Source organism: Sander vitreus, chromosome 23, assembly GCF_031162955.1.
Source record: "Sander vitreus isolate 19-12246 chromosome 23, sanVit1, whole genome shotgun sequence".
NCBI lineage: Eukaryota > Metazoa > Chordata > Actinopteri > Perciformes > Percidae > Sander > Sander vitreus.
In genome coordinates, this window is record NC_135877.1 from 15,692,754 (window position 1) to 15,708,399 (window position 15,646).

General features: G+C 40.5%; 1 protein-coding gene across 3 annotated transcripts in view; it reads left to right on the forward strand.

Annotated features, from left to right (window-relative positions):
• Window positions 1–15,646, forward strand: part of apaf1 (apoptotic peptidase activating factor 1) — a 46,729-nt gene that overhangs the window by 22,998 nt on the left and 8,085 nt on the right. For all 3 annotated transcript variants that reach the window (XM_078281496.1, XM_078281495.1, XM_078281497.1), the window contains exons 25-26: window positions 459–584; window positions 2,290–2,436. In XM_078281496.1, the coding sequence (XP_078137622.1) occupies window positions 459–584; window positions 2,290–2,436 (273 nt within the window). The remainder of the gene's footprint in view (window positions 1–458; window positions 585–2,289; window positions 2,437–15,646) is intronic.

Genomic DNA, 15,646 nt, shown 5'->3' on the forward strand with positions numbered 1-15,646 from the left:
TAACAGTATCATCATTCTGATGCAGCACTGTAACAACATTAGCTCTGCATTGTTTGTCCTCATAAGACCTATTGGTGATGACTGGTTTGAGCTACAAAAATACATGAAATAACCTATTGTTATTATAACCTGTTATTCCCATGTAAAGACTGCTGTGATGATTTTATATAATAACATTTCATCTACATTACATCACACGTTAGATGCCCTGTGTTACAGAAACAGGGAGCTGGGTGGGTTACTCTTGAATAAGTAAGGGGTTGTCACTCACTTCAGTTTTATTCATCACTTATGTGATGAAGTGAATGTATCCAATACATGCAGATTTATTTCAGATAATAAAGTCAGAATGTGTAAATTTCTGTTTTTGGTTGTCATTTTTTTTATATTTCATGCACAATTGATATATACCAATTTCTGCTTTTCCTTCTTCTTGATGCATTACTTTCCATTCCTAGTTGTGGCAATGTGAGTCCTGGCAGTGTGTCCACACCCTGAGGGGCCACCAAGACTGTATCCGAAGCTGCCGATTCTCCTGGGACAGCCGATGCCTTGCAACAGGAGACGACAACGGAGAGATTTGGGTGAGTGTTCAAACATTGACCTTAACCTTTGCATTTCATATCATTGGTAGCAAAGGTTAAAAAAAAAGGCTGCATCTGAACGCTGTATCTAGGGATTCAGGCTCATTAGCAGGCTTGTTCTGCTCTTGCATTGTCAGAAATCAACCTCAGCTCAGTGCCTAAATGCAAAAAGGCGAAGTGGAGAAAATGGGAAGCAGAAATTTCTTTGGAGTTATGTAGAAAATGTGGTATTTAAGAGATGAGTGGGGGGGACTAATGGAGATCATTTGGAAGAACGTACAGAAGCTGCAGATGAGACGTGAGGACAGACTTCCCACTGACTTTCCTGCCTCAAGAAGATATCAGTGTGTCCACACACCAAATGACATTATGTAATTAGTATGAAACCATCCAATTTTCAATCCAACTTACAAAAAAATACAATTACAGCAGTCAACATTTATTCCAGAGATCACCCTATAATTACATCTCATCTCTCATTTAGATAAAGTGCTTACTAATACATCATGATTGCTGCAGCGCGCAGAGAAGGAGTGACATGAAAGGAAGGAGGCAGGGCTTCTTCTCAGATGGGGGAGCGGGAGTTGGAAGAGGTGCAGGTTGTGTGAGGAAGTTGGGATAAAGAGAGCAGGAAGAGGAGGAGATGTCTGACAGTGGGAGGTGAAGGAGAGGACTCAGGCTGCCGAATTAGATCCCCAAAGGCTTTGGAACCTGCAGTGCTTGTACACAAACGCAAAGTAAATGAAAAGTTTGTCTGCGAAGCGGAAGATTGAGCGTTGTTCAGCCTGCAGTCAACAAGGGGTTAATGCCCTCTGGTGGCCTTGGAGCTGAACTGCTCCATTATCCAGAAATGGACGAATCCATTGGATCCAATTACATAAACCACACTGAAATCTCACCCCTGTTTCTATGGAAACACATGTGAGTCATTCTGCACAAAAGCATGCCAAATGTTAAATATAGCTGTACGTGTGATGTGTCATTGTCAAATGGACATGGCATGTGAACAGTTGCATAACAGCTGCAATCAACATGATGTGCTGCTCTAGTGAAGATCACAAACCATCATTTGATTATTTATGTAGTGCGTTATGGGTACATTCACAATGTATATCACACCGCAAATTCTCTTCATTGTCCATTTTTATTGAGCTTGACCTTTAGAAACAGAAGTTTGACAAAACAAATATTATGACACATGTCATAAACAGATGCCATTTAGTTGTTATCGCGTGACCTCAGCATGGCGTTTTGATCACATCTGATGCCAGAGACCATCTTTGAACAGAGATGGAGGTTGTGATCTCCCCTTATATACGAGCACCCGTTATCAATCAAAATTCCATACTTAGGTCATTCGACGACAACTAAGCCATCTCCATGGCAACTTTGCAAACTCCAGCTGCCGATACAGGCCACAATATGGGGCTGAAAATAAGTCAACCTCGTAATAAGAATTCATTTATTTATTTTACCAGTTGAATGTTAACAGTTGAATGATAGCACAGGCATGGAGATATGTAAATGGAAACACAGCTCACATTAACACAAGCTAAATCCAAAATAATGAAATATTCACTATTATTGTAAAACATGCAGTTTTTTTTTATTTTGTAATTGGGGTTATGCTGAGTCTGACATCTTTGTTGTTTATCAGTGACATTTACGTAATGGTTGGTTTATAATGTACGGCTGTCCATCACAGCTCTGGAGTGTCAAGGACGGCTCTTTGCTGAGGATTTGTTCCCGTGACGGGAAGGACGGCATGGACTCACTCCACGGAGGCTGGGTGACCGACCTGCACTTCTCCCCAGACAACTCTCTTCTGGTCTCGACTGGCGGTTACATCAAGGTATGTTAACACATTCTATACCTTCAGACTGGTTGCTCAAAGTCTACGTTGGTCGTATGGAATCACTGGGAAGTAGAGGATACAGATTGGTAGGTAGACACGAGTCTGTTCCAAAATTATATTTTCACCTTTTTTAAATATTATGGTTTTTATGCCTTCATTAGAGAATCGACAGTAGAGAGATGAATAAGGGGAGAGAGAGAGAGAGATTGGAAATAATACGCAACAAATGTCTCCTGCCGGACTTGAACTGGGAATGTTGTGGTCTATGGTTGGTGCCCCATAGCCACCTTTTTTTCTTGAAATTATTTGGCCAGAAGTTTAAAACCAGTGATATTTTGGTTTTACGGTATGCATCTTAGACTCCACGGCTACCGGGATGCACACAAAATATTGAATAGTTTTACAAGAATAGTTTTATTTTCTAGTCATCAAGTTCTTTTATTAAACGCCAAAATATTGGAACACAAATATGTGACAATGACGTTTAAGTACTGTATATGTAGTGATGTAGAGTTTTAATAATAGCCTCTTAATATATGACTGTATTGTATCTACTACATCAGAACGTAATCAGTGCATTATAAAAAGCAGGTAGATGGCACCTAAATGCACTCTGTGCCTCTTCCTGCCCACGCGAAAAATTTAGTTCTCTGTACACATAAAGTTATCGCCACAAAATTATGCAGCATAATTCACTCTGAATGCCTTTTGCTGTTTTTCAACAATATATCATTGTGTATGTGAGAGGGAGAGCTGTTGATTGAGATGTGTTTGATATGTCTCAGTAAAACAATACAAAAATGCCCCCAACATGCGTCATTGTTACGTTAACTAGAGGAGCACTGCAGTGGTGCAGGTTTACATAAAACACTCAATACCTGAGGGAGTGATATCAATTCCTCTTTGTGACGTGTGTGTGTGTGTGTGTGTGTGTGTGTGTGTGTGTGTGTGTGTGTGTGTGTGGCTCTATCTTATTGCCTTTACCTTTACAGGAGATGGGTTCACAGAGCGGACAGTCTCAGCTGTGCTCTGATTGGCTATTTGCTGGGCAATGATGTAATCCTCAAGGGAGAGCAGTGCTGATCGATGAGGCTTGATATCTCAGATTAGTCCTGATGCTGTGTGTGGGGTCGTGTTGTGTGCCTGAACATGTGCGTGCACGCCTTTGTTTATACGTGCTTGTGTGGGCCGACAGAGATGTTACTGTTGAGAAGGCAGTAGTTGCTGCCATTCAGGCTTTTTATAGACAGGTGGCCAAAAACACATCCTAATCTCGTCTACAGCAGATTCCTGTTTACACACTCATAAAGCCTGGAGATGAGCTCAAACTCGATGAGAGTCTCATGTATTTCTTTTACTTAATACTGTTTCTTTTTTATATATTTCATAGTGTTCCGATTTTCAGAAAACTCTGTGCTACACAAAAGCACAATTTTTCTAAAGGTAAACATAGCACATGCAGTTTAAATGGCAGTGTGAAAGCCTGCATTAGGCTATTAAAAAGAAAGATGAGGTGCTAGAAAGAACACCACACACAGTAGCATGACATTAAATGTGAGGATAGAGGCTTAAAGGTTTGAATTTACTGCCTTTCTAACAGAAAAGAGCGTACGGTCGTACTTGAATCAATGTGAAGCAAACAAGCCACTGAGGATTAAGATAATAGAGGCCACTTTTGGTTGGATTCCAGATTTTTGACTGTCTACTAATAGGGCTGTCCAAAAATGTTATCGCAGTAATAATTCATGTCCATCAATATGCATATACATTATAACTCGATAAAAATGAAGTCAATATTTCTGCTGAGCTCAAAGATTTCCTTAAAGGAATAGTTTGGATATTTTGAAGTGGGGTTGTATGAGGTACTTATAGTCAGCGTATTACCTACAGTAGATGGCGGTCGGCTCGCCCCCAGTTCGGAGAAGCAGGTTGGAGTACTGACACGGAAGCTTAAAAATGTACTGCTGTGGATGGGGGTAGCAGCTAAACATATTGTTGCCAGCTAAAAAAAAGGCCCCGCTTTACCTTGACAGACAGCCCTTTGTGACTTGGAATTATTTTGTGAATCCGGACTAACCCTTTAAAACATGGATCTTCAAAGTTTTTTAAGCCAAGGACCCCTAAACTTAAAGAGAGACGGATCAGGGACCCCCTACTACATATATTGTATACATTGAGTTGCATATTAAACTGGGACTACAATAATGTGTAGGGCAGCCTAAAGCCTGTATACATAACTTTTTTTTTTACATAGAATACTAAGCTATTAAAATAGCCTAATAATTGTTGGCATGATTTTATAAATCATGTTTTAATGTTAAAACATACATGTGATGATTCACTGTGTCTGTGGATGGCCTTAGTGACTACCTTACCTATAGGCCAGTACGCCTATTATCAGTGAGGATTTATATTTGTTAATAATATATTCATGTTAAGACTTTTTAATTTTTGAAAAAACTTCAAAAATGAACAATTATTTGGAGGCCCCCCTGCATTAACTCTGAGGACCCCCTAGGGGCCCCGGACCCCCTGTTCAAGATCCCTGCTTTAAAACACCGAAAGTCACACAATAACACAAACAAACTATTGATCGACCGAGGCAGCAGCAGATCAGCAACTCCTGTGTTCTGCAAGGTAAAATTACATCTTTTATCAAAGGAGACTGCTAGCTTAGAGCATAGGTAACCGCTTCATTTCCCTGTAGGAAACCACTGTCTGATGGTAAGGTAAAGCGGTGAAAAAATTCAAAATGTAGTGTACACGTAAACTGATATTGATTTCTTTTTTTTTAGGTGGGTCTTTTTTAGGTGGCTAAAATATGTTTGCTGTTGCTCCCTAGCTTAGCATAAAGACTGGAAGCAGGGGGAACATATTAGCCTGGCTCTGTTCACATTTTTTTTATATATTAGATATGTAATAAAAAAAATATAGAGCATCCCTTGCTCTACTTTTTATTTTAGCGTTTATTTGTTTTTTTTAAATAGATTTGTATGTGTTTTGCCCTTTAAACTGTGACCAAACTAGAAACCAAACAGTCCACTAATACACCCATTGGTTTGTTTATTAGTAAACTTCACAGACAGGGCTGCTTGATGCACTAATGTAGCGCTCATCAGCTTCGTTACATCCTCATGACAGTCATAATTATTCTGGGAATCGGCTAACAGATCACTCTATTACTCCATTTCACAGACTTTTTTTTCTGCTCTCTCTCTCGTCTTTAGCATGGCATGTTGATGGATCAGCATGTGGATGTGAGGAGCAGTGATGGATTATTATGCCTGGACCCCCCTGTGTCGCAAGCTTTGATTGATTAATCGTACTGTGTGTCGGCAGGACAGCTATGAGAGACCATCCTGTCCGTCATCATAATTACCATGACAGAGTGTGTACCTCGTATGACAGATAATATAGCCCGCAGAGTACGGAAGCTGGATGATAATCTAACTGTCTATCTGTTTTAATGATTATTGCCAAGGCGTGTCTCCATGCTCGCCTGTTTTTGCAATCAGAAAATGACTTGAAACTAAAACTTGGCATCAACGCTCAGACACAGAACTTTAAACAGACTTGTTAGTAAGGAAGTTGATATTTAAAAAAAAAAAAAGAAGTCATATAGCGTAATTATTTTTCTGTCAGTCTTGGAAAAGGGTTTGGCAACCATCTGGAAGCCCTCATGGGAGTATTTGGATTGTATTTATCTTCAGCTGGTCTAAGGAGAGATTTCATTATGGAGGATCAGTGGGATAGTATTAAATGTGCATTTGGATCATAGATGTAGACTGATTTTGAAGTTTGGCTTGAATTCCACAAAAGCTCTGAACAATGGCTTTGAGGGGTACAAACTTTTTTTGTTCTTAGAAAGTAGAAACTAGTGGTTAGAAATCCATTTTCACCATATAATTTGATGAAATCATAAAGTTTGGAATGAAGATAAACTATAAATATAAGATCTTCATTATTTCATTATATGAAGCTGCTGGTTGCTTCATATTATATTATTATATATTATATATACTTTACACAGATATACCAGATGAGCTCACATTGTTGTGCTTCTGTTTCCTAGACTTAAATTAAAGAACCATTTTGCTCCAACTTACAGTCACTTCTAGTTGTACATTATGCTAGGGGCACGTCTCCCTCAATATTTAGACAACATGCATGCCCCCCCCCCCAAATAAAAACATGAAAGAAGCATAGTACTTCTATTTCGATGAACTGCTAGAATGTAACTCACACGCAACAATGCCTCCAGTAAAGTAGTGGGTGGCAATCTCAAAAGCAATGCAAATCCATTTTAGGGGCTATATGTAAACATCAGCAAGATAAGATTAATTTGGATTATGTGTTAACATAAAACAACCCCTTTAAGCATTGTTTGTGCAATCACTACAATGGTTATTTAATTGATTGTAATCTAGATCCATTGAAATGGTTTCCTTTTCCTGACACACCATTCAGAAGAGGCACTACAGTCTTTTTAAAAGAGCCTTTCCACAAATACTAACTGTAGTATATGATAAGAATGCACTGATCCTCATTGCTGTGACAGAATTCCTCAAGAGAACTGTTGGAAAAACAGAAAAATTAAAAATAAGCAGAACCGAGTAGAGAAGGCATGTATTCCTTATGGTGATGTGATCCAGTGAAGAGTTTGGAGCTATCAGATCCTCTCTGATCGCAGGTCTAAACATCTGACGCCTTTCTACAGAATGACTCAGTGTGTTGCTGCTGAACAGGATGATGTTGTTATTGGTCGAAGAAGAGCAGGAGAAGTGACTGCGGGTGATGTCTCCCATGGTTCTCTCTTAGTCAATGTGTTGATATTGTGCAACGTGAGGCTTGTAGTGTAAGGAGTCTATAATGTTTGCCTCTTTTTGTTTGCCTCTTGGTTCCCTGTGTAATGTGATGTTTTTTATTTTTTCGCTGTTTTTTTTTACTCGTCCCTGTCAGTACTGCTGCCTTTATCATCTCTCAAGCTCCTTTTTATTTTCTTCGTCTCTGCCTCTGTTGTTCTCTCCCCCCCCACACTCTGTATGGTTGGGGGGAATGGTGTGAGTGTAATTAGAAGCAGCAGGCTATTGTGTTGGGGTATATGTGCTTGTCCAATCCCCTGTTGTGTGTCGGTACCTGTGTAGAGTGTTTAATTAAACATTTCTTATGCTTCTTATCACCGACGTTCCACCTTACACTTTTTACACAAAATACATAAGGGCTTGTAATGGTGTGATGAAGTGTTGTGGTCCAGCCCTCTGAGAGAGGCTATTACATCCTACACTGACTCCCATCAGTCCTCCTCCCTTCTGCCCCGTGTCCTGTCAGGAAATGCTGCACCTGTCTCACACCTGGCCTTGACACACATACACATACACACACCCACACCCACACCTCCTCCAAACGCCAATGAGACGATCTGTCACAGTGCCATGATCCAAGAGGGAGGCGGCAGGTGTGAAAAGGCTCTTCCTGACTGTACACACACGCCCAGCAGCCCAGAGTAATTCACACCTAAGTCGTCAAGTTGCAAACTGAACAGCAATATTATCAGATTCAAAAGTGTCTTTGCTGAGTGAACACAGACACGAGAGGCCTTAATCAATATCTCTTGAGCTTTGTCTGTTTCACTTAGCCAGGCTGAGGTACCATCTCATCAGCATCTGTTCTCTTCTGTTAATCCTCCTAATTCTGTTTGATTGGACTCACTGATGCAACCATCATACCGCTATTGATTTAAAAAGAAAGGTCTAAAATTTGGGAGAGGAATCCTTTAAACATGTAGGAAAATCTAGACTATAAAAATGTATAAGAGCTACTGATTTGGTTAGTTAACCTCAAGCAACACACTGAAAAAAAAGACAGCAAAACCTGTCTGTCTCTGTTCAGTCCTTCCAAAAAAATGAGGAGTTTTTTTGTGATTGTTGTTGATTATGCGGCACGTTTTCTCAAAAAATACGATGGAATATGCGGGATATTTCTGCAATTTTATGCGACGAAATTGCGGGAACTTGCAAAAACTGCGGTTTCATCATGGCTTCATCGCGGGGTTTGCAGCTTTTTCGATGATGTTCACGTCGCGTAATTACGTCACTTCATAATGTTCCCATGGCAACAGGGGAAAATGGCTGCTTTTGTGTGAAGTAAACGCAACATTTTTCAACTTTCTGCTAAGATATATGTGACTTTTTTGCAACGAAAATGCGGGGATTATGAAATCATGCAAGCCCCGCATATTTTGTGCGGTAATCGGCAATTTATGCGGTGAAAGTGCAGCGTATTTGAAAAAAATGCGGCCCCCGCATAAATATGCGGACTTTGGCTGATTATGCATTGAATTATGCGATCGCATAATCGCGTTTTTCTGGAGGGACTGTCTGTTTGAGCCATCCAGCAGATTTCCTGTCAGATTAGCCCCACACTATAAAGTTCAATGCAGTCCAGAAGCCAGTAAAGTTCCCAGTCTTCTGTTTCATTGAGTTTGGTAATAATCTGTTGATGTTACAGTAGTCTCGCATTGCCAGACTTACCTCCACAGCACTCCGGAGGAGGGTCTGTCTAGTCCACACAACATTCCAGGATAGGAGAAGAACGTGCTCTGTATATATATAATGTATATATCATAGCTTGTATGCACTATATATTTCTATTACTGCCCTTTTGCATCATGGCAGCAGCATGCATGAGCACCTACAGTACATGTGTGTCCTCATGTGCATGGTAGTAGAGCACAAGATACAATAAAAGAGGGACCTGCTCATCAAAACATTGCTCTACAGCGCCACGAAGGGTTAAAACCCCCCACATGGTTTATTTAAAAAAAAACAAAGGAATACCAGGTTAACACCTGAGTTGTGAATTCATTGATGGTGTTCAACCCAGTAAAAAACATGTCAACTCTCATCTGGAACAGGACAGAAGCAACACAGTTATTTGCTTGCATGTTCACAACACAGTAGAACACACACATACACACACACACACACACACACACACACACACACACACACACACACACACACTTCCAGTGTATCCAGTGTATGTAGATGGATGGGCGTGTTTTAGATGACTGTTCTCCCCTGCCACCAGTGTTGTCAGACATCACTTATCAGCCAAGCCTGTGATGGAGGAGAAAGGGAGAAACACTATTTCACCTTATCTCACCTTCTCACGCTCCCCTCGCGTTCATTCTCTGTTTGTCTGTCTCTGAGTTCTCACCAGACCTGCCCTTTCTGTGTTCTCCTCTAATCTTATCTCTCTGTTTCACACCTTCAGTTGTTTTTTCATTTTCTTTCTGCTGTCATTTTCTTTTCTGTCAACTTTTGTGACCTTATGTTTGAAGCCGCCCTCCCTCGCTGGAAGCCAACGCTCCCAAGCCTTTTATATTTTCACACATAGATATTCCCCCAATGATGCTGTTTTAAAATAAAGCTTACTTTGTGCAGTAGGTCAGAGTTAAGCCATAACACTGGAGATTTCTTCCACTCATCAGGTCTCAGTCTGTCTCTCTGCTGCTTTCTCAGCTTAAGCCATCTCCATTAAGCGCATCGTAACGAGGCCTCAGCGGCTAATGAACTGTTATATCATCACTTTGACCAAAACTCAGAGTGAAGGGAAGGAGGGCAGGGTGGTGTGATGAAATGAAGGAGCCAAGGTTGCGCTGCCCTTTCCTCAAGAGACATTTGTTGGACAGAGAATCTGCCAAAGATTAAGAAACATTTGTGTAGCAGCAAGCAGTACAGGTGACAGAAGGGCCAAGTGGAAAGTAAATGCAATCACTTCTCTGAGGGACGGATGGGGTATATCAAGCAGTCAAGATTCTTGTATATTTGAGATGGACTACACCATAAGTAAATGTGGTTCCAGTCTCCCTCACTGGCAAAGACTTCAGTGCTTTCTGTCGAGGCTAAACATCAGTCCAAGTATTCATTTATCTTTCTCAGGCTAGAGTTATGTTGCCCCCGGCTAACTCCGGCCACCTCCTTTTTTGTTCCAGATTTCAGAAATATAACTTATTTGCATATGCCAGTTCTTTTGGTCGGAAATAACAACAAAGCAGGCTGTGTGCAAAAATGTTTTTATTATTTATAAACCAAGTATCACAGTTTGTGATGTAGCGTCAGAACAAAGAACTCAAAAAGGAACATCAGGCGTTGGAGTTTAGGTTTTAATTAATTAATTTATTATTATTTAGCCAAAGTTTAGTTTTATTTAGCCAAAGTTTGAGGAAGAAAAGCTGCAATTAAAAACACACAGAACAGAGGGAACTGTAAGACAATGCAAAATTCAAATATTCATCAGTCCTTTGGTGAATAGCATGGTTATATTTCTTACAGTAGCCATTAGTTAATCAATTGTTATCTTGATAAATGCTAAGTACATTTGTATTTACATCGTAAAATAATCTTTTAAATCCACATCGGTAGTAAGCCGCAAACACCTAAAGAACAACAAGTGTGTTAAGTTTTATCGTATGTCCCATTCTCATTGCAGTCGAGCAGCTTCACCTACTGTTCATTCATCTAGCCAGAAAAAAAAAGTAGCACTTGAGATCTGATTTCTTTTTCTTACAGTAAAACTCCTGTTTGCAAAAGAACATATTAAAGCAGCAAAATGCAACTATGCATATGTATAATTTTATGTGGTCTTAATTCATTAGTTCAAAAGGTCCTTCCCCCACATAGAGAAATGCCACTTTTAGACTCCAGATTTTCACAGTCAATATTTCACTTCTACTGGTCAAACTATATGTCAAAGCACTTGAACAAGCCTCCACTTCAGTAGCACATGCTCGCATTCAGACCCAAGTGGTTTGAGGAAAATCACGGCAGGCTTTTAGAGTCAGCTGTACTGTAAAACTGCCACGTTTTCTGACCGAATTGGACTCACAGAGGACATTTCGCCTTTCATTGCTGTGTCACAGTTTTACAGTATGGCTGACTTTGAGCGCCATATATATATATTTTCAATCCCCTAGGGTTTAAAAGTCGGAGTGCGCCGTATAGGAAAGGCCTGCAGGAGAGTTTTGACACACGTCTGTTGCTGTGGTAACGGAAGATGTACTGCAGTGTCAAGTTTGTTAAACGCATGAACACAGGATGCTTTATAAATAATCTATTGATATACTTTATTAATAGCTTTTTCAGCTCTTGTGGCATCCAGGGAGTTGGCTGACTTTCTTGTTTTCTCTTTTAGTTTTTTTTTTAATGTTTCATCGCTGCTTTGAAGAGAACTTCCTGGACACATTATTTGCAACAGCAATGACTGAATAAACCTTTAATCTGATCTCCCAGCAGCTTTTGCATTTGCGAACATAAAAATCACCTTCTTGCGTGTTGCTGCTGCTGTATGTTGGTTAACGGGCTAGTTGCACCCCTTGGCTTTTTCTTTAATATTTGCACCCCCACCTTATTCAAAATTGGTGCAGAGATGAAAATAACACATTTTGATGACTGCTGTTTCTGAGGGGACGTGTATGTAAATGAGGTAGTGTAACAGGCCCACCGTGTTGGTTCAGGCAGTTTGCACTTTTGATTTCATTTACGCTTTTCTTCCGTCACGCTGTTTCAGAAGTAAGCACCCTGCAGTGCTGCTCCAGCATAGCAGCAAGACCTGTCTCTAAAAATATCTACACACACTCATAAGATGCAGAGCAGCTCCTGAAAGTGCATTTGTCTGTTTTCCTCAGAATCTATTGTTCTATTTTTTCCCATCACTTTCTCTTTTTCTTATTCCAGAGATGCATTTTAACATGCACACGTTCTTCCTTATGTGGTCAAAATGCATCCAGAGTAGATGTGTTTTCCATAGGTCCTTGACTTTGACAGTTATTCGCTTCCACATGGGATAAAGCAAGAGTGAAGAACTTTAAACTTTGAAAGAGTTCAACTTTGAATGAATGTGGCCTGGTTTCCGTGCTCTTGTTGTTTGGTATAAACACAGGCTGGTGAAATATTTATCTGTCCCTCGGAGGCAGTTGTTTTCCCCTGCTTTGCTCATTAAGCCAGGGTTAATTGTCTCTCTGGCTGAAGAAGAAGGGCCTTTGTGTGTGCGAATCACACTGAGACGAAATGAGGCAGAGTGGAGATGGAAAATCATTGATAGAGGATGAGGTGGAGGAGGCTGGTGGTGCTGTGTGCTTTGTAAAATGTGTGCATACACACACACACACACACACACGCACACACACACACACACACACACACACACACACACACACACACACACACACACACTCACACTGACTGACTTTCTCTTACTCTCTCAATTTGTCTTGTCTTTCATACTCACTTTTACACTCTTTGTCCTTTTTGTGCTTTTTGTCTTACTTTCTTAACTTCTTTTTCAGTCTTATTCTGCTGTTTTCACACAGGATTCATCAATTGGAATCTCAATCTTCCACTCTCCATCCTTTCAAACCCACTGGTCTGCTTTCATCATAGTTTACTGTTGTTCTGATCTGTGGGCATCTGCGTTAAGTGTGACTACTGTTAGCCCAAAAGAAATAGCCTGGCACATAACTAGGGTTGGGTATCGTTTGGGTTTTTTCCGATACCGGTGCTAAAACGATACTTTTAAAACAGTGCCGGTGCCTTAACGGTGCCTGAACCGATACTTAAAAAATAGGGTAATAGGGAATAGGGTATTTTAAAATAACTTTGAATGCACCACGAGGCTTACTAGTTTCAAGTGAACGCACCGTCTGTGTTGTTTTTCCAACAACGGCAGCTGCAGACTGCTTAACGTCCCGCTATTGGAATCCTCTACAGTGAAATACCTACACACTTTACACCATTTAGCTGTCAGCATTTTAACCGTGTTGAATCCAGCTGCTAGCTAACGGTAGGCTAACGTTAACCTGCTGTCAAGTGAAGTGTTAACTAGCATCACGTGCAGTGATGCTTCTGTTGCCTCTAACTTCGGTTTCAGAGCATCAGAGAGCAGCGCAAAAGGCATTTAATTGGCACCGAAATGAGGCACTGAAATCTGCGTTGCAATTCAGTCCGGTAGATACCGGTCGTTTAGGCACCGGTACCGTATTAGCACCGGGTTTCGGTAACAACCCTACACATAACCCCCTGTAAGAGGACACATTGACGTACACTTTAAAACAAAATCACTACAGTTTGGTGTAACTTCAGTGGTCTGAGAGCAGTCCTTCTCCTTTGGATCTGCATCTGGGATTGGAGAAACAGTAATCTGCCGGTGTGAAAGAGCTCTGTACTTTGTCTTTGTTCTCTGCATCATTTCCTTCTGTTTCCATCATGTATCTCTTTTCTTTCCAGCTCCTCTTTCCCCCACTAGCTAACTTTTTCTCTTTTGATGTCTACTGTTCTCTCTCTCTCTCTCTCTCTCTCTCTCTCTCTCTCTCTCTCTCTCTCTCTCTAATGTTTTCTTATTATGGATCTGTCTCTACCTTCGTGTGAGGTGTGTGAGAGAAAGAAAAATAAATGGAAAAGAGAGTAACAACCTCTCTAATCCAAGGATGTAAAATCTGTGTTTCTCTTCAGTTTCAATTTCCCTGCTCCCTGCCATCTATATTCATTTCTGTATCCTTCCTTTTTTTTTTTTTTTTTCTGGTCACATCTGTGATGAAAAAGAGTTGCCAGTGTAAATAAATAAATGCGGGTGGGAGAAAGTGCAAAAAGAAAGACAAGAAAGTGTATGAGGGAGAGATGTATCTGAGTATCAATATTTCACTGGATAGAACCTTGGATGAATAATTCAACCTCAGTGTCATACTGTTTCCCTCTCTACAAGACGTTTGGCCTGGACACACACACACACACACACACACACACACACACACACACACACACACACACACACACACACACACACACACACACTAAATCCCTCACTTTCTTTCTGCCTCCATCCATTGTGTGCCTCCTGCTGGCTATAGAGTCTTTTACATTTTTTTATAAAGTGTAGAAACTGTACCAATTCCCCCTGGACTCTGTATTTGAGCTATTTATGTAGGAGGAAGATTCATTATTTCCCTCCACTCCTGAAAGACGCAACTGCGCACCCGCTCACACCTAAGCATCTCTGTGGCCTTCACAAGAACACACACGGACAGGTATTTCCGTTATGTAAGCGGTACTGACTTTCTCCTCAGGTAGCCTGAATCAGCAGACCTATTTAGCTTCAGGAGAGCAGACGGTGGAGGGCCTGTCGGAGCAGATTTGGTGCTCCACTGCTTTTAGCGGGATTGAATCAGGGTCACTCGCTTTCCCGGCTTCTCTACATGGAATGTTGACCCGTGCGTATGGGAGCATGACATTGAGAGAAAGCTTATCTGAACATGCAGAATGGTGTGGCTTTATACTGTAGATAAGGATTCAATGGCCCTTCTTGTTGTCTCTGATCATGTTTTTAACTAAGCAGATGACACGTGTATACTCTACACACCCTCTGCTCCTGGTCTCTTCTTACTCGGTCTTCTTTAAATACAATAAATTATTGAGTTGCAGCCCTTTTCACCCAATCCACGTTAGTTGTCTCAAAGCTTTTAACCCTAACCCAAACTCATTTGCTCCTCGCATGGCTGGGCGATGTGGTTGAAATCTTATAATATTCATATTTTTCCAACATCGATATACACTCAGTTGCCAGTTTATTAGGCACACCTAGCTGACATTAATGCAGTTTGATACAACAGTCCTGCAATATCTATAATGTTTAGAGAGGTCATTTTGGAGGCTGCAGTTTGTGGTGATGTTAAATTGCGTTGCATTATACTGCTCATATTTTGTCCTTATAATTTCTAGCAATGAGGTTACTAAAATATTAGAAACATTCTTGTCTGACCATTAGGAGTTTTTTTTTTTTTTAACCATGATACAGCTCGTTACCATCTGGCTTTATGTTATGCTAGTTTGGTGTTTTCTTTTGTCTCCATCTTGTTTTTTGTCTGCTGGCTTTGTATTATATTTAGAGATCCCTGGTTGATTGTATTGCCCTATATCTTGTTATTGCACTTCATTTTACCTTACACTGGAACACAGTTTTTGTTCCTGGCTTGAGCACTGCTATATAAATAAGAATTTGAGAAGGAAAAGTCCAGCCCTTGAAAGTTGTTGAAAATAGACATAAATAGTCATAAAGCTGTCATTGAAAGTGCTTTAATTTATATATTTTGTGCAAGAATAGAAGTTCTTCTACTTCTTTCTTACTTTGCTTCTGTGAAGCCTGCTAGTTCTTA